At 38.3% G+C, this 19,639-nt stretch overlaps 1 protein-coding gene across 4 annotated transcripts in view; it reads right to left on the bottom strand.

Moving 5' to 3' along the window:
- ROCK1 (Rho associated coiled-coil containing protein kinase 1) overlaps window positions 1-19,639 on the bottom strand; it is a 178,291-nt gene that overhangs the window by 98,813 nt on the left and 59,839 nt on the right. For 2 of the 4 annotated variants that reach the window (XM_045006595.1, XM_045006596.1), the window contains exons 2-6: window positions 19,092-19,173; window positions 8,600-8,700; window positions 7,612-7,749; window positions 5,665-5,840; window positions 1,797-1,881 (exon numbers count right to left, since the gene is read on the bottom strand). In XM_045006595.1, coding sequence (XP_044862530.1) covers window positions 1,797-1,881; window positions 5,665-5,840; window positions 7,612-7,749; window positions 8,600-8,700; window positions 19,092-19,173 — 582 coding nt within the window. Of the gene's footprint in view, window positions 1-1,796; window positions 1,882-5,664; window positions 5,841-7,611; window positions 7,750-8,142; window positions 8,223-8,599; window positions 8,701-9,246; window positions 9,269-19,091; window positions 19,174-19,639 lie in introns of those variants that run through there. The other 2 variants (XM_045006597.1, XM_045006598.1) reach the window with 2 other exon arrangements.

Below are 19,639 nucleotides of genomic sequence, written 5' to 3'. Positions count from 1 at the left end.
ATGACTCCAGGTCATTCCCTTCTTTAAGTTTTGTCTAATGGAGAGTCAGTCCTGCCTAGAATATCAGGCAAACCTACTAAAGAACCAGAGAGGCAAACGGCCGCTCCAGGTCAGAGCCCCAGACATCCCGCAGAAATGATGAGCTGCATGCCATTCTAGGGAGAGCCTCTGCAACAACTCCACCTGTTGCTTCCCTCCTCCCCCACTCCTCCTGGGCTACTATGGCAGTTATTCCCCCATTTGTGTGACGAAGTAATAAAGAATGCATGAATTTGAAACAACACTGACTTTATTGCCTCTGCAAGCAGAGAATAAAGGGGGGAGGGGAGGGCGGTTGGCTTACAGCGAAGTAGAGTGAATCACCATTCTGCACTTGCTCAGCCTATAGCTGAAAATAGGAATCTGTGATAAGCACTAGGATAGACGCACAGGCAGGACTGAATCTCCATTTGTGTGTGGGCCTTTGGTTGACACTGGTAAAATACAAAATGTCCCAGGATATATATGTTGGGGGACAGTTCTAAACGGCAGCTTAATTTTTTTATTTGCAGCAAAATTTAGAGGTCTAAGTATCTGATTGTGAGCCCTGGTAGCAAGGGGTAGGCGTGACCACGTGGTGCTGCTAACTGGGAGAGCAGCCTGAGGCAGAAGCCTCCAACTCGCATGATATTCCAGTCAGGACTGAATCTCCATTAGACAAAACTTAAAGAAGGGAATGACCTGGAGTCATTCTCATTTTTGTCCATGCGCCCTCGACCAACCTCACCGAGGCTGGCCAGGAGCACCCATGACAGCAGCAGACGGTACAGTATGACTGGTAACCGTCTTTGTCAACTTGCAAAGGCAAGGGGATGCTGCTGTGTAGCACTGCAGTACCACGTCTGTCAGCAGCATCCAGTAGACATACGGTGACAGTGAAAAAAGGCTGAACGGGCTCCATGGTTGCCATGCCATGGCGTCTGCCCGGGCAATCCCGGGAAAAGGGTGTGAAATGATTGTCTGCCGTTGCTTTCATGGAGGGAGGATTGACTGACGACATTTACCCATAACCATCCGCGACAAATTTTGGCCCCAGCAGGCATTGGGATCTCAACCCAGAATTCCAATGGGCGGGGGAGACTGCGGGAACTGTGGGATAGCTACCCACAGTGCAACGCTCCGGAAGTCGACGCTAGCCTCGGTACATGGACGCACACCGCCAAATTAATGTGCTTAGTGTGGCCACGTGCACTCGACTTTATACAATGTTTCCAAAAATCAACTTCTGTAACATTCTGTAATCAACTTCTGTAATCCTGTGGTGTAGACGTACCCTAAGAGGTGTCAGTACTTTTAACAGTCTCCTTTTAACCAACAGTAAAAATAGAGGATACAAATGTTATTTGCTCTCTTGGTACTGAAACCATATTGCACAATTCAACAACTAATTTTCCACTGTACACACTGTGGAAACTAGTATACACCGGGATATGGAAGGATTTTCTTATGACTAAGGCAAGTACCAGGACACTTAGGTTCTTTTTATGTCTCTGCTACAGAATTCCTATGTGACTGAAAGGCACTTAATCTCTTAATGCTTCAACATCCCATTTGTAAAACTGATATAATAACGTCTTCCTAATTCAAAGGGATGCTGTGAGGCTAAATTTGTTAACAGATGTGAGGTGCTCAAACACAATAGTGCTATGCACCAGAGAAAGTCAATCAATCAACAGCAGATGGAATCCCAAAGAACAATATCCACTGGATGCTCTCCTCAGATACCAGTGCTAGATTCAAGGTTTAAATATACCAACCTTATTCATCTTCATACAAGTACCAAAATCTGCTAGTTTTAAATGACCAGCTTTATCCAGCAGCATATTATCAGGCTTCACATCTCTGAAAAATATTACATTGTACATAATTTGACATATTAGTTTCACTTACCAAAACAAGAAAAGAACTATTTTTCTGATGTGACATGACAAGAAGAGACTAAGACACTTAAGCTGGCAAGAAAACACTTCAAAAAAACGCAAGTGTTCCTTTTGCCTCACTCCAATTTTTCAAACTCTCAGTCAAATTACCCCCCAAATTTCCAGTATCAGTAAGTATGGTCTTCTCATTAAGGCACTGAACTGAGACTCAGTAGATGTAGGTTCAGTTCAAAAACCTGGGTATTACTCTTCAAACTCAAGTTCCTCATATCCCTTTCTAATGAAAATGTCCTTCTGCACTGGATTAATCTCAGTACAATTATTTACATAACAAAGAATATGCCATTCTGTGCGTGAAGAAGCTTGGACACTGCAATTCCAACTTTCAGTCACAGGTGGTGAGAAGGAACCAAGGGAGAGCTGGGGATGCCCCAGCCTTTGCATCTTCAGTTGGAGGCATGAGACACTCATGAGACAGGTGTGGCCCCCAACATGCACTGTTGGCCAAAAGATTTTAAACTTAAGTGCATGGGGAAGATGCATACCACTAGTGGAATATATATCGACAAGCATTTGAAGAACTTTGAAATTCATTACACACACTAGGTTTTCTAGAATAGAGAATCTTCAGCTGCTGTCTGTTTTTTGTTCATTGTTTGGAACGGAAAAGTTATCTTCCTCACTTTCTCTCTTCTCTATTCACGTCTTAAATTTAAATAAACTAATCCAAAAGAAAAAGAGAGTCTACTCTAATCAAACAAATCTGTAACTTCAACAACCTACCTATTAATACTGTTAGCAGCTTCCTCTGTGGTTTAACTTTCTAACTTTAGCAACACACATGCACTTTTATATAATGGGAATTGATTTTGATTGTTTGATATGGCTAATTATTAATTATGTATAATAAGCATCCTACCAACATCTGACTCTTGCAGTAGTCCTTTTTGCAAAAATATAAGCGTTAATCCTGACCTGCTGGCCAAATTGCAATTTGGCTATTTACATTGCCTCAACCTAAAATTACCCTTATATTTCAGTTGGAGCAATTATTCTTCAGTTCACAATTAATGAAATAAAAATCCAAAAACTTTACACAAATGCTAACCACAGAATAGCTATTATAATCTAGCCCAGATGTGATTATATTTCAGATATGGATAAGTGATTCTTAAATGTATACAGTATGCAAAGTATTTTGGGATCCTTCACAATGAAATTCACTATACATATTTAATTAAAAATAATTTGATTAAACTTATGCTGTTATTATACAGCAGAAAATTTGTATTTAAGATTGCTTTAGTTGAAAAGAAAGATAATATGCTAATGTTCCTTTGTTTAGTGGTTTTGAGGTTTTATTTCAACTCTGTATTTTGATTAAGAATCTAGTAAATTAGAACTATAACATTCTGCTGTTTTTAATCATAACAAAAATGAGAAATATAGATATCTATGTAGAGCCCTGCATGGATACAAAATTTGTATCCACATCCACAGATATAAAGCGGATATCTGCAGATTTGCAGGGCTCTAGAGATATGTAATTTACTAAGACAAGCCTCTCACTGATAGCTATTTTTATTTCTGTATCAGCCAATGACGATTGAGTTCTCTTTAGGGGGGAAAAAAAGCATAATTAAAATTGGTGTATTATATCTAGCCACTCTGTTATTCCAAATAAGAACGAATGGATAAAAATCCGAGATGAGGACTATGAACGAAAGTGTGGTAATATGTTAGTTTTTTGTTCCCGTCGCACAACTAACAAACGTAGGCAGAAATACATGTCTAGGGAGTTGAAAAATAATTGCAATAGTTGCAGATAGTATTCTTCCTTTCCATGACTTTCTCTTTCAATGTTACCTCATCAGTAGGAGGCTGAAAGAGCTACTTCATTTACCAATCTACCTATATTCTCTCTGTATTGTTCTCATATTTGTATCCTCTTCTCATCTCTCTTTGGAGATAAAACTAAATTAAATCTATTGGAGTGAATCATTCATGAAGTAGAACAAATATAGAAAAATTGCACCCAATCCTCAGATTCATTCAATCCTATCATAACCAGGGCTTTGGAGCAGAGCCCGGAGCTGAAGCGCGGAGCAGCAGGTTTTTGCCTGGAGCTGGGGTGGAGCCGGAGCACAGCTCTGTCATAAACAGATAGTAAGGGTTAAGGTCTCTTTTACCTGTAAAGGGTTAACAAGCTCAGTAACCTGAGGAACACCTGACCAGAGGACCAATCAGGGGACAAAATAATTTCAAATCTCTGTGGAGGGAAGTCTTTGTCTGTGTCCTTTGTTTGGATTGCCATTCTCTCTTTGGATTTAAGAGAGGCCAGACATATTCTTCAAGTTCTCCAAGGTTTCCTGAAGTATTTTCTTCTATTCAGTATAGTGAGTATTAGAAGGCGGTTTAGTCTTATAATTGATTTCTACATTTGCAATTGTGTGTTTGCTGAAGAAATATCTTTATTTCTGTTTGCTGTTACTTTAATTATTCTGAGAAAGGTGGGGGGGGAAGCCTCTCCAGGTTTATAAGTTAGACCCTGTATTTTTGCATCCTGGTAATACAGAGATAGTGTACTTTTTTTTCTCTTTCTTTCTTTCTTTAATAAAATCTTTTCTTTTTAGAACTTGATTGATTTCTTCCCTTGTTTGGATTTTCAGGGGAAGGGGAGGGGGAAAAGTGAATCCCTCTTTGTTTGATTCAAGGAGTTTGAATCAAGATATTTCTCCCAAGGACAAGAAGAGGGGGAAGAAGGTGGGGGGGATGGATTATTTCCCTTTGTGTTAAGATCCAAGGAAGTTGGGATCTGGGTTCCCCAGGGAAAGTTTGGGGGAACAGAGAGTTTACTAGACACTGGAATTTCTAGTTGGTGGCAGCTTTACCAGATCTAAACTGGGATTTAGTTTAGAGGAGTCCATGCAGGTCCCCATCTTGTGAACGCTAAAGTTCAAAATGGGGAATAAACCTATGACAAGCTCCAAAGCCCTGATCATGACGTGATAGTTGATTAGATAGCAAGCCTGATTAGAGGTCATTAGAGATATATTCTAACGCAAATATTGTGGCATTGTCCAGTGGATTAGGGCATTGAGTCTCCTGAGTCCCAATCTAAATTCTATTCCTGTCAGAGACCTGCTGTGCAACCTGTAGTAAATCATTCTACCTGTCTGGGACTCTGTTTCCCCTCTTACCCCTTTGTCTTCTTGTTCCTTTAAATTGTAAACAAATTGTCACAGGGACTATCCCTTACTAGGTGTTTGTACAGTGTTTAGCCCTGATCTCTAGGCACTACTACAGCAAATCTAATAAATAATAGTACCTAGTAGTGGACACTACCAAATACTATTATTATCCAGTTACTAAACCATACGCTTTCGCTACTCAGGAAAGAAACCAAACTAAAAATTTTAGTACCAAGGCTTGGGATAGATTATTAGATCCATCTTGATTTTGTTTCTATCACCTGTAGAGTGGGCAAACCCCAGAAATCCCAAACTCAGGCAGAAAACAGAATACTCGAGTACTGTCAATTTGCTGAAAATATCTTATCTTGAAAATTAGCATCTCAGGTTTGCATTTTCTCAAACTAAGAAATTTTGAAGGTGTCTAGGGGAATAACTATGTAGTAATAATACCAGCAACAATTTAAAAACAGATTAAGTAATTCTTATAAAGACATTCTGACAAAGTCAAGATTAATATAGTTCTAGTTTAACTATAGTAATTATATATGCACCTGTGAATAAAGCCCATTGAGTGAATTGCATCCAACGCAAGAACAACTTCTGCAGTATAAAATCTTGCCCATTTCTCAGGAACATCATAGTTGCTCATTAAATTCACAAGGTCCCCACCAGGCATATATTCCATCACCATGTAAAGGTAACGATCATCTTGAAATGCATAAAATAACTATAAAACAAACAAAAATAAGTAACTAAATAGTCAGTATATCTTAAAATAAAAGCTTGAAAATTTTGCATATTGTATTAATCCAATGGATTTCACTGCAAATGTTTTAACACTTAAAGATTTGTAGAATTACTAGAACCATTCTAGCAGCTTTTTTCAACCAGAATTCCCCTTATGAAGAGGGGGCACCATTTCTGTTGTCTTCTGCCTCTTTATGCTGCCAAAGAGTAGTTTAAAGGAGTGACAGAGACTCTGGCTCAGTGAATACTAAGATCACCCTCAGACTATATACACCTATGTAACTGGGTAACAAGCTTCCACCAATTAAATGAGACAGCTGATTAGTTTACAAATACACCGCTACCTCAATATAACACGACCCAATATAACACAAATTCGGATAGAACGCGGTAAAGTAGTGCTCGGGGGCAGGGGGGTTTCCGCACTCCGGTGGATCAAAGCAAGTTCGATATAATGAGGTTTCACTTATAACGCAGTAAGATTTTTTGGCTCCCGAAGACAGCGTTATATCGAGGTAGAGGTGTACATAAAAAAGGTAATACTTTATCAAAGATATCTGCCTGCATTTTTTCTGAAGTGCCTGTATATTTTCTTTAGATAGCTGTTTTATTTAGGATCTTATTAAAATAAAGTATTGTGCAGAACTGCAAACTGGTCATAGTCTAACAAATGCATCAAGTAATCCAGGAGAGTGTATTTGCCCATCAAAAATGCACAAGTTATGAATGAAAACTGTTCAATTTTTCTGAATTTTCTACAGTGTTCTTATAGCCCTAGTTACTGTATTTGATTTACTATTGCAAATTTATCATTCTTCTATCAAATGATACAGTCTGAAAAGTGAGTTACAATTTTTTTTAAAAAAAAAAGTAAAAATTCACCTTTATCTGTTGGTATAGGTCTGCTCAAAATAAACAGTACCAGTGAATTAATGGCTCTTGAATTTACACATTGTTTGGAAACAATGCAAACATCTTTCCAGATAATCATTGTCTAGAAAAATACTAACATGATTTTTCCCAAGTCAGTGTAAATAAGGCTTACATGAGTTTGGTCCTGAAAGTTAGGTCATTTAAACCATAACCCAGCAAAGATGTAGGCTCCATTCTTAAAATTACGAGTAGTACCACTGAGCAAGTTAGCATATGTGTAAGTCTTTGCAAGACCCAGTCCTTCTATTTCAAAATAGAAAGTGAGGCTTGGGGGAAAAAAGTTCATACTTTAAATTATATAGGCTAAACTACATTTATCACCACAAATCTACGATACCACATTGCCCAATTATGGTTTCTCTCATCTCATTTCAAAGTTTGCATTTAACCTCATTTACCAAAGACACAGAAAATATAGACATATATTTGTCCAACTACTTGTTTTTTAAAAGATACGTTTTACATGAATAATTGTCACATACACTGGGGTGACACAAAGAATTCTTGTCAAGCAGACAACAATTTTAACAAAATTATTTTACCCATTTATCAATTCAGAATATAACGACTTAATTTAATATAATTTTAAAAAGAATTACAGCAACTACAATTTTGGTTTTTCGCAGCTTTCAAATTTTCAATGGCTTTTCCTAACAAAACATTTCAACTTATCTGAAAAAGATAGTTTTGTAAGTTGCTTAGGAAACAAAGCTAGAAATGAAAATTTATATAATTCTTCAGTTACAATGTGATTTATCCAGTGATATAACAAACCACCCTGCTATAAATCAAAAATATGAACAGTGGTATCACTATACCTGAACAACCCAGGGGCTATTAGCAAAAGCCATAATGTCCCTTTCTTCCCAAAAGAATGCAGAATCTGATCTTTTTATCATCTCAAACTTGCTCAGCAGTTTCATAGCGTACACCTTCCTTGAAGATTTATGCCTTACCTTTGAAGATAAAATTAAGATATAGAAAAATAGATTAACTTTCCATATGGACAATCTATTAAAATATTTAATTCAGTATTTTTTCTGCTTTGAGCATTTTACCTTAGTTCACCAATTTTGTCTAATTCTTCACGGTTCTTTGGTAAAAATAATTATTCTATTGATCTACATGGTATAAAATTGCATTTTCTAACTACAACACAACTACCAGAATAGAACATTTGCTAGGAATATTAAAAACTAAAGTCCATGTACACAGTAATTGCTCTGTAATTTGCATTTATTTATTTTTAATAAAAGTGTAAATATTTTTGTTAACTAACATAAAAAGAAAAATAAATATTTTGAAGAGCACATTTGCCTTATTTTACATTTCTTCCAGCAGCAACCCACCTCAGTAATTCAATATGAGCAGGCCTGGTTGTTAACTCACCATCCACAAAAAATGCTATATGTGGAAAATCTGTGTTCAGGTTTTGAAGGCAGCTCCTCGGGTGATGTAATTTGTTAGAGCCTACTGACATCAATGGGCCTATGACATTTACACCAGCTGAAGAGCTGTCTCACAAATTTCTAGAGTTGCAGTGGCCAGGACTAGTATATAGAGAGGGTACTCAGCCTCTAGGTAGGGAAAATGCACATTCAGCTCAGATGTTGTGCATGTGAGTATTAAAAGTTAGGATCCTAGAAAACGTTCTTTCCAAGAATAAAATTCTCACTAGGTTTATGGTCCCTATATTATAAGATTAGCTTAATTTTAAAAAATATCTTATTAAAAATAAAAAGGTAAGTAGCACTGAGTATCATAAAGCAAAATCCAACTCTATTTACACATGGAAATATAACCTACCAACTGAACTTCCCCAAATGCACCTCTGCCAATCACCTTCACAACTTCATAATCTTCAGCTTTCATGCGCAAATCTCTGATTTTATTAATTGTGTCTTTATCTGTATAAAGAGAAAAAATAAAGCATTAAAACAGTACAGAAATTCATTAATAAAGCCTTCACTGTCTTTCTATACAGGTTATTACAGTGCTACACATTATACACCTGGGGGAATACTGCAAGCACAGAATTAATGTCCCCTGCAGATTATTCCCCTCCCAACCCCTGCAGAATAATTGATTCTGATGGGGAGGAGAAGGGAAGCCGCAAGAGAGGTCACTGTTTCTGTACTGTAGTTCAAATGAATTATTACACAAAGTTCTATATTAATATTCCTAGTAAGGAATCCATTTTTAAAAATATATTTCCTCAATCTTTTCTGTTGTCTGTATTGTTACTGACAAATATTCTGAAATAAATTTTACCAAAATAATTGAAACTGGCGTGATTATATTGTGTTATTTTGACAAAACATGCAGAATTTTACAGAATTTAAAAAGACTATGCACAGAATTCACCCAGGAGTAACATTAAAAACATTAGAAAGGAACTTTCATATTAAGAAAATTTTTCAAGTGTACTGGATTTAACAGAAAAATCAATTTACATTTCATTTACTGATAACTGTTCTTATGACATTTGATGCTTATTAAAAAATACGTTTAAGACAAAGTCTTGCTCATCTTATGGAAAGCTGTATTCTGAATCCATGACCTCACTTTCATTACCATGGTAACAGAAAAATGTCACAGTACAACAACTTCATTGTACGATCAAGCTAAAAAGGAAACAGTTTAAATGGCGAAAGCTCACATTCAAAACAAATATCTGAAAAAGCTACTGGAATGGAGAAATTCTGCATCTAAGGTGACCTGCATGTATACAGAACAATATAAAAAGACCATCATTAAAAGGACATGTATGTAAAAGATTTGAGAAAAGAGTTGAGAAACTACCTTACCACAGGTATAAAACACACTTAAACAAGCTCCTTAGAAAACAAACTGCTGGTACTTTTATTACTTTTCTGTAGTTGAAAAAGTGGATTTTAATTTAAAACATGTAGTGAGAATCATTGTAATTATTTATATAAACCTGTCATTCTTTAAACTACAAAAATTTACAAACTCCCAGTGGGCAGATATTCTAATTCCAAATTTGGTCATGGATTAAAAACAGGCTATTTTAATCCATATGGGTCAGCACTGGCATGAGACTACATGGAAAAGCTTCACGTTTTGGTACAAGCAGAGAACAGCTTTTAAACAGCTCCATTTTTAACATTCACAGCAATAATCCTGTTTTATTTCCAAAATAGAATTTTAGACCAAAAATGAAAGTTTTGAAAGAATTGTGAAGGGAGGAACTCGTATTGCGGTAATCAAGATTATTTTTAAATAATTATTTGGCATGCTACTAAAAATTACTTGGTTGTCCTATATACAGAGCACATTTAAAAACAAAAGATGCATGCAGAAATTAATTTTCATATTAAAAAGGACCAATTTAAAATAAAGCAGCAGGAATGCAGCTGAATTCCAGTAACAAGGAGTTTTCATAAAACTCCATACCTTGGTCTGAATATTCTTTTCCCTTGATTTCTAATGTAAACCCCTGGTTTACAGAGCAGTATATACCATGCACAGATTTTAATAAACTATGCTACAGAAATAAAGAGTTACAAGTGTGATTCAGATTCTGTAAAATGGTTAGAATCTTTAGTAAACTGCATAAGATCTAATTTAAGTTCTTTGACTATTCAAGCAAGGTTGACTTGGTCTAAGGCTAGAGGATCAGTAGGACTGGATGGGGGTTGAAATATAACAAATCACCATGGCAAAGCTTTTCTGTTTGTCAATAATTGGTTGCCTAACAATCCCATTGCAAGAAGACTGTCAACACTGCAGGAAAAGTCTTCACACTAATGCAGATAAAAGCAAGACATGACGTGAAAGTTTGCCTCAAATGGCTTCAGACATAAACTTAGCCTATGACCAGGTTAATGTCACTCGTTTTTGAAGGCTCAAAGGACAGAAAGGTTAAAAAAAATGTGAAAAACTTTTATTCGGTCATCAAACAGATGTTTAATACTATACACTCAGCTATTGTTTTTCAAAGGGTTCATATTTCAGTCACTTTAATTAACATAAGGCTAAAACTGGCATTTGAATAACACTAGATGCAATTTTTTCTTTAAGTTACTATAATAGATACTTATTTTGTTTTTAAAGAAGATGTAAATCAAAATAAAATTTGGGGTGGTTTGTGACTGTTGACTTTTTTTTTTTTTAAACTAAAGACCACCGACTCGTTTTGAAAGGCAAAAATTTTGAAATAATTTATTCTATAGTGTATTGAAGTACCACTTGGTATCTTAACAGAGTAAATGAAAATGCATTGTTTACAGCAATTTAGGTCCAAATATTATAAAATGGCTAGTTGGGCTGTGTGGGCATTTGCAAATTGCAACTTAAATGTCTGAAAGACAGCCACTATATGTGCATTAAATTCTTAAACAACTCTCTTAGACAATATGTTACAGTAACATCATAAGTCATATAGAATCTGCTGCTTGTAATAGGAAAATGTATCTTATGGAAAATTTCCTCTTTTTGATTTACAAGGTCCACAGACCAATTAATCAATCAGCTCTTAGCCTGTATGCAGCTACAAAAGCTGAAGCAGACCTGTCTGTCACTGATAGGAGAGAGCATGGCCAGCTACACCTAAAAGCCTGCCAGTTGAGACAGCTTCCATAGGAATGGATATCTCCCTTATTGTCTGAAATTTGATAATGAGCTTATATGCACTGAACGATAAACTCTGAATTCCTACTGCAGACTAAGTTTGTGAACCATTTTGAAGGAACTAAACATGGATTTGTAGATCCTCTCTGGACAATCTTCAGAAACCACTTGCTGGAAGCAATTCAAGGCCAACAATCTACAAACTGAAGGAGATGATCTCCATTGCAATGGTCTATTCCATTTTGATGTGGCAGTGAGATAGGAGTTGTTCAGGAGGACCTGAAGCACCACTAGAAGGTGGATGGGTCAAACCTGGACTTGCCTTCTCTGGATCTAACCACTTTCCCCAGGAGTAACAGAAATTATTTTGTCTGCCAAACCTGCTGGTCTGGAAGCCTGAAAAGGATTGCTTGGGTTTGGAATAGGATTTACATTCCCTCCTGTGGGGCTTGTCAGGAGACAGAGTCGACTTTTCTTTGACTGAGGAATCTGTCACCACTTTAGTATTATCAGAATATTAAAAGGAAAATGATTTGTAGAACTGATGGATAAAGTCACCTAAGCTTAGACATGTCTTCCAACTGCGCAATCACACATGTCAATGGGTAACCACATTGTAGCCCATCACTCTTGCGGAATACTGGTGGGCATCCAGAGAGTTTTCATAAATACAGCCTGATGCCAGGGAGATCTTTCCAGGAGAGAGAGAGAGAAACTGTGGCACTTCCTTTATATGAGATGATAGATTCAGACAGATCTTCTATCCGTGCCAATACTGTTCAGGCAAAGCATTTGGATGCAATGAAAGTTTTCAGTTATGCGAGAACTCAGAGCTTCTTCTGAGCTCTGTATCCATCCTCCTGTCTATGGGGTTCTTAAGATTTAACTCTCCATCTGTAAGTATTGCATTACACTTAACTAGGGATGCCAGTGCCACATCAACATTAAGAATGGAAATGAAATCTTAAACTTGCACACATTTCTTAGTCATCTTGGGCAGCCCAGAGCCCTCTGATTCCCCGCCGCGGCTGGGATTTAAAGTATTTTTATTGGTTTTTTTTGCAAGATCCCGATTATAGGCCGCACCCCTCGTTTAAAGACTTAAATTAGGGGGGGAAAGTGCGGCCTATACTCGGGACAATACGGTACATTGCTGTGATCTTTTCTCATTTTATCTTATGGTATAATTATTCTGTTTGTTCAAAATACAGAAGAATTGGAGTTGAAATTTTAAAAGTGACAAAAGCAAGAAAATGTAGTTAAAAGACACTAAGTTATTATAATTGACGATTTAAAAAAAAAATTTTTTGCACTTCTTTCAACTTGGACTGTGAAAGCAAAGTGGCAAGTTCAGTTCTGTTTATAGTCAGCTTCACTTTAGCGTTTTAGAACAATGCTACAACCTATAGATTGCAAACACTGCAAGGGAGTATTTCTTGTTTTATTTTTAAACTGCTTTCCATTGGAACTAAAAAAAATCATAGATTTGTTTCAATGTGTCTTAGGTTATGTAAGAGCTTTGGAAAAAAAAAAAAAAAAAAAAACCCCAACCAAGCAACAATATGGACCAAATAAGACTTGACTTTGTCTCTTTATGGCAACCACTCACTCAGACTCACCCCACTGTGTTTTGGTACAGTATTTATGCACACAGAACACTGTCATCTTACCTATTATAAAACCCTATATTCTTTGCTTTTTGTTGTATACATCTCCACCTTGATACTATTTCAGGCTATTTTATGCTCATATGTGATATGTAATTTTTACTTAGAGAAATAGGTTTTAATGAAGATGCAACTCTGTGAGTTTCATTTTCTTACCACTAATGCAAAATTGGGAGTTTTTCTGAGCCTAACAGTTTTTTTAATAATCAAAATTACATTAATTGTAATTGCTGCATTGAGTATTCTGTTTGCCTAGTTCCAGTTTCTCCTTTCTCCAATAAAGTTTCACCACACCTTCTTTGAAAACAACTGAGTACACAATAAGTTCATGATAACAAGGTTATGCTAGCTTAGGTGTAACTTCAACTGTGGGAAGTTAAACAAAAAACTTGTTCTTAGGCATCTGAGCAATCAGCCCACAGCAAAAAAGGCCTTAACTAAAGTAGGCTCTACACATTTCAGCTTTCATTATATACTATTTTAGGGCTAGTAATTTGTAACAGTAAGATTATTTGAAAAGTCATGGTGTGATCATGGAAAAAAGGGACAAACTCAAATTTAAAGTAAAAATATTAAGTCATACATTGTATTATTTTAATCAAATTATCCCCTATTATGCAATAAACAATTAAAAACTATTTAATAACATTATTTAACATTTAATACATTACAAAACACTATCATAATGCCTGTCAGTTCAGTCCACAGTAACACCCAGACCAGTATCTGCAACCTCTCTGTCATCAAGTGACATGGTGGACTGATTTAAAATCAGAGCAATTAAAATCAGTGATTTTAATCATGATTTAAAATCAAGCAAGCAGGAAACCATGATTTAAATAATCCATTTTAATCTTGTTTTGCATTTGTACTTTTTAGTTATTTTCCTAAAGGCTGATTCTCCATGGTTGGCAACCATTACAACATGTTAAATTTGCAACTGAATTTGGAACTTTTTGCTAACCAGGACACACTATATCTACACACATTGATTTAAGCAATTATATAGCTTAACGTACCTTTGCAGTCATCATTTTTACTTTTTTTATGATAGAAAATGGTAAATGAAACATTTCTTATTCACAAGAGGATGATTAATTTTTACTCATAACTTGTGTCAAGATCTATTTGGCTAGAAATTGGAATTACATTAAAATGCACAAAAATATTTAAATGTTTTCTTGAATTTTTTAATGTTAACCTTAAATGAGCTGGACGAAAGACAAAGTTTATTAAAACAAGTTTTGCATTTAAAACTGATTTATACAATAAAAGTAGTAGTTTTTAATAGCTAGTGATTTAAACTGAGTTTTTCTAGTCAACATGTCCTTCAACATTTTAGAACTAATAGATCTCATCCTCTCATATCTAGTTTTTATTTGCAGATTGAAAGAGAAAAAGGCAGCAATGCTTGTTTTCAACTCCATATCCGTTTCTTAACTTTGAATGAACTAGTCATTGAACTGAACCAGCTGAATAAACTGAAAAGACGACAATATCCTCTGTGTTCCTGCAAAAAAAAAAAAAAAAAAAAAAAAAAAGCTACTGATGTCAAGTTAGTTTAGTACTACAGCAAACTCTGGTTCTAGGTGCTTAGCCACTGACTTCCAACAGTCTAATAGTGTGATTTGCTTTAAAACTTTGGCAGCAAACATACTGCTTATTTATTTAATTTAAATTTTAATATATTATAGTAAATTTTAGGCCTTAATACAGGTTGCCATAATTTCAAATTTCAAAAGGATTATTTTTAAAAAGAAAAATGTATTTACATTTTTAAAATCTGATTTTTTAAAAATCATTGATTTTTATCTACTTTGCCATGTAACACCATTAGCCCTCATTTATTGATTCTTAATCCCTCAAACTATTACACAGCCGAGGCGCAGGAGGTTGTTGACCTCCTGAACGAGGAGCTGCTCATGAGAAGAGTCCCTAAAGAGGGACGGGGAAGGGGGGGGTGAGAGGAGTGGTTGGCAGTAAACTATAGGGTATAGCCCAACAAAACTGTATCAAGCACCCAACGGTCAAAGGTGATATGGGACCAGACTGACCAGAAAGGGCAGAGGTGGTTGAGGAAGGGGAGGGATGGATCCATCAGATTGGCTCAGGCCCCATCCTTGGCAGCACCCTCAAAACAACTGCTTTTGACCTCCCTGGATTCGGGGAGGGTCACGTTATGCAGCCAGGCGGAAAGAGGACAGGTATCACTGCCTATGCCCCTTGTCTTTATCCTTCCTCCTGTTGAAGCCCGCTCTGGGAGTTCCCCAGGACCTAGACTGCTGCGGGGGAGGAGGCAAAGGACAGAAAGGCTTCCTGGACTGTTGCGGGGAGATGAAGGCCAAGGGAGTAGAGGGTGGCTCAGGAGTCTTTAAGGCAGTGCAGCCATGAGTCCGTAAGCTCAGAGAAGAGTCCAGTGCCATCAAAAGGGAAGTCCTGGATCTCTTGGGACGTGGCCTGCGTCTCTTGGGACAACCCAGAGGACTGCAGCCAAGAGCTGTGTCTCATGGCCACCACAGATTCGACCACCCAGGCCACCAAGTCAGCCCCCTGGCAACCAATGTGCCTTCATCCACCAGTGTGGCAAACTTCTGGGCATGGTCTTGTGGGAGGGACTCTCTGAATTTATTCAGGGAGTCCCAGAGATTGAAATTAATCAACAGGTCTCCTGGGACGCTATAGAGACCCTGAATTGTAGGCTAGCTGTCGAATAAACTTTTCTGCCAAACAAATCAAGTCTTTTGGCCTCTTTGTTCTTCGGCATGCTGCTAACTTGACCCTCTCTGTCCTTTTTCATTCACGGAGGACACAACCAGTGGTGCTACAGGGGGATGCATATAGAGATATTCAAATTCCTTTGCAGGGATGCAGTATTTATTTTCCACCTTCTTGGATGTCGGCGGAATAGAGGAGGGGGTTTGCCACAATGACTTGGCAATTTTAAGGACCCCCGGGTGTACAGGCAATGCGACCCGAGCCTGTACACCTGAAGCGGTCGTCGGCCTCCTCAGCCTGGAGGTTTAAGTTCTCAGCCACCCATTGAAGGAGGGTGTGGCGCTCCTGAAAGTCGTCCGGGGGACTGGCCTTGTCAGGGCACAATGACAAGGACTGTTCCACTTGCATAGGTGCGCATTCCCCCTCCTTGTCTGGGGAATGCTCCTTTGGTGCTGGTGTCCTGTGCGCTGGTGCCGCGTACGGCTCAGTACCGTGCTCTGGCTGTGGTGCCGGTGGTACCATTACTGGCTTATCCAAGGCAGCCAGGGAGGGCTGAGAATGTGTGACTGGCATCACCAGCACTCTCTCATGGGTTCCAGTACTGCCACTGGGTAAGCCACTGTCCCTGCTGCGACAACACTGTGGTTGCTGCTGCGACTATCTCTTGAGTAGGAGGAGAATTCCCTTGCTGGGGTGCCGGGCTAAATTCTTGTTCCGATCTGGATCACTGCCCCTCCAACAACCACGGTGGCAACCAGGGTTTGCCTGCTGAGGCAAATGCAAGTAGCGATGTCTGCCAGAGGAGTGGTACCGGGGAGACCAGGACTGGTGCCATGATTCCGAGCAGCCCCCTCCAGGACGGTGACTGACGACTAGGAGACCACCTGGGGGAAGAGTGACCGGGGCCTACGTGACCTGTGGCCAGAAGTTCGCCAATACTTGCAGTACGGGGAACGGTGTTGCGGCTCCGGCGTCTAGTAGGTGGGGAGCGCATCGGGGACCTGGGTTGTCTAGTTGGAGAGCTAGGATACGGAGCTAGGGTCCAAGGTCACAGAGACGGGGATGTGCACCTGCAGTCCAGTGATCGGGGGTGCTCCGCCCTCCTATGAGGCTGCATTCCGATAGGCTTCCCGTTCGATGCTGGGGTCGTAGCTGGGACAGTCACCTAGTGTGGCGCCTGCAGAGCCGGTCGGCTTTCCTCTTTGGCCGCCAGTACTGCTTCGGGTCCTGACGGCCCTGGGAGAGGCTGGAGACCTTCGCTCCTTCTTGGGGTCGGAAATGGATCCCTGGCCAGGCTCAGGGTCAACCTCAGTGCTATCCCCATGAAGCCTCACAGTGGGCGTATGGCCTAACAAAGGTCATTTGCTCACAGACCCCTTGTCCTTCGGTGCCAAGGTGCTCCTCTTCTTCTGGCGCTTCTTCACCCGGTACTGTTCCCCCTTGCCAGTGCTGAAGCACTTTGCACTGAAGCCAAAGTACTCAGTGTAGGTTCTGCGGTGGAGGGCTCCGACATGGGGCAGAGCACAGCCTCCAGGAAGAGGGCCCTTAAGTGGATATCCAACTTCTTTTGTATACGGAGACACAAGTTCTTACAAATTCAACACTTGTCCTTTCTTTGGTCTTCCCCAAACAATTCAGGCAGCTGTCGTGGGGGTCACTGATAGGCATCGGCCTGCTGCATGATGCACATGGCTTGAAGCTGGGTGAGCGTGGGATGCCCCGCTCAGGGGCGAAGTCCCAGCCAGGACTCTGCATACCCTAACTTACTAACTACTATGTACAGAATAGGTAGAACAAAGGACTATGAATAACCGCTAACACTCTTGCTAAAGACAAGACAAGGCACTCCAATCAACCGTCACAGGCAGTAAGAAGGAACTGAGAGGACGTAGGGTCGGTGGCACCTAATATACTGACACATGAGCGCGGCACTCAAGGGGATGCCACAGCCGACCCTAGGGATACCACTAAGGCAAAAGTCTCCAACAACTGTGCACATGGGCACGCACACACCTAGACTGGAATAGACATGAGCAAGCACTTGAAGAAGAACCATGACTCCTGTGAAAAAACGGCTGCATTCATAATTATGAAAAATCTTATGTTTACTTTAAAAGCCATTCTATTTAAAGGGTCAAGATGAGTTAAGAGTTTACAGTTCTGAAGTTCTTTTCGAAGTGAAACAAATGCCAACATTAACCATAATGACGATGCAGTAATACACAGTGGTGCCCTTCAGCTGCAAAAGATAATACATAATTATCTTTTATGTATGATAAAGCTGATGATTTTTTCACTGCTCCCTTAAAGGACTAAAAAAATATTTCCTTGTTCATTTTGTTCTTTTGCACTAGACAAACACTGGGGTTTTTAATGAAGCTTAAACCACATAGCTAAATTTCATGTGCACCAAAAATAATTTAAATCAGCAAAAAAAGAAAAGCAAAATTCTGCACCGCTAGCACTAAGCATACCAAAAAAAGAAGAAATACATCAACTACAGGGTTTAGGCGTCTCATGTAGTTTAAGGCAAGAAACCTTATACAACAATAACCAGCTAAATATATCATGTACCAATAGTTTGCTAATCTACACTCTTTGTGGCTTACTGAAATCATATTGTCTGTGATGGTTTTAGTAACGTTGTGCTGTGATAATTGTTTATGATTTACTATTTTAGGAAAGATACAAAATATTAAGAATGTGATGACTGTAAATTTGATTTTGAATAAAGAGTTTTATTTATCACACAAGTGATCTTTTCTTAACTCAGTACAGCTTCAGAGCACTGTACAAATCTTATGTAAATATTTAATGTTATCATTACTTAAAATTCTAAGTGCTAGACCAGAGTACAGTCCCTCACTTCTGGGAATCTAGTATGCTGGATGTGGGAAGAAGCGGGGAGCAAAAGGATTGTTTAAATAGTTAGTAGTACCCCAGCTAGCTGCAAAGTGGCAAGGATGGCTCCCCACTTCTGCCAGAAGGATTGCCCTGGCACAGGTTTTGATAGGGAAAGTGAATCTTCAGGACTGAGAAGAATATAAAAAAAAAGTAAAATGTAGGTCTACATTTTTGAATGTGACTAATGAGTCTGGAGTGCCCAACTTGAAACACCTTGAAGGGGCTTGATTTTCAGGGCTGGGTGTTCAGTCATTTCTGAAAGTCAGGCTCCTTTAAAATTTCAAGATTGGCCCCCCAAAACTGAAGCACTAAAAATCACTTGTAACTTTTGAAAATCTAGATCCTAGTTATTAATCACTATTTATATTTAGTTATAACTTGTTATTTAATATTATAATAAAAAAATTAAAAATACTTACATCTGTTTAAAAAGTTGTCTATATTTTTGTTTTTTCTTAAGGCAGGAAAATCCAAATCATACACCAAAGCATCTAATCCATCCTGAACAAAGAGAAGCACAAACAAAGTTATATATCCTTTTGAACTATAATTAATTATGTTAATCACAGAGACAAGAAACAATTGCCCTTGCCAAATTTCCACATTAATGAAGATTATGCAATTAGCAAATTTAAATATATTTAAAGGCAATATACTGTTATTTAGCTTTTATTCCACTTTTCACCAGAAAGCCTGTCTACAACACAGTCTCCATGCATCCCATAAAGGAAAAAAAAAAAAAAAAAAAGATGGACAAACATAATTAACTCATATGTTTTAAAAGAAAAAACATGCCATTTCTTAAGTACTCTTCTTGTACTTTATTACTGTGTTTCATTCTAGAAAGTGAAGAAAATATAATTTTGACGTGGACTAATGCGCACTGCTGACAAAGAGTAAAAAGTACATCAGATAGCAAGAATTACAGGCCCTGTAAGAGTCAGAGGGTAATTGTGAGAGAGAAGAG

This window comes from Mauremys mutica, chromosome 2 (assembly GCF_020497125.1).
Source record: "Mauremys mutica isolate MM-2020 ecotype Southern chromosome 2, ASM2049712v1, whole genome shotgun sequence".
Classification (NCBI taxonomy): domain Eukaryota; kingdom Metazoa; phylum Chordata; order Testudines; family Geoemydidae; genus Mauremys; species Mauremys mutica.
Note: the sequence above shows the minus strand (reverse complement) of the source record. Positions and strands in the feature narration are given on the sequence as shown.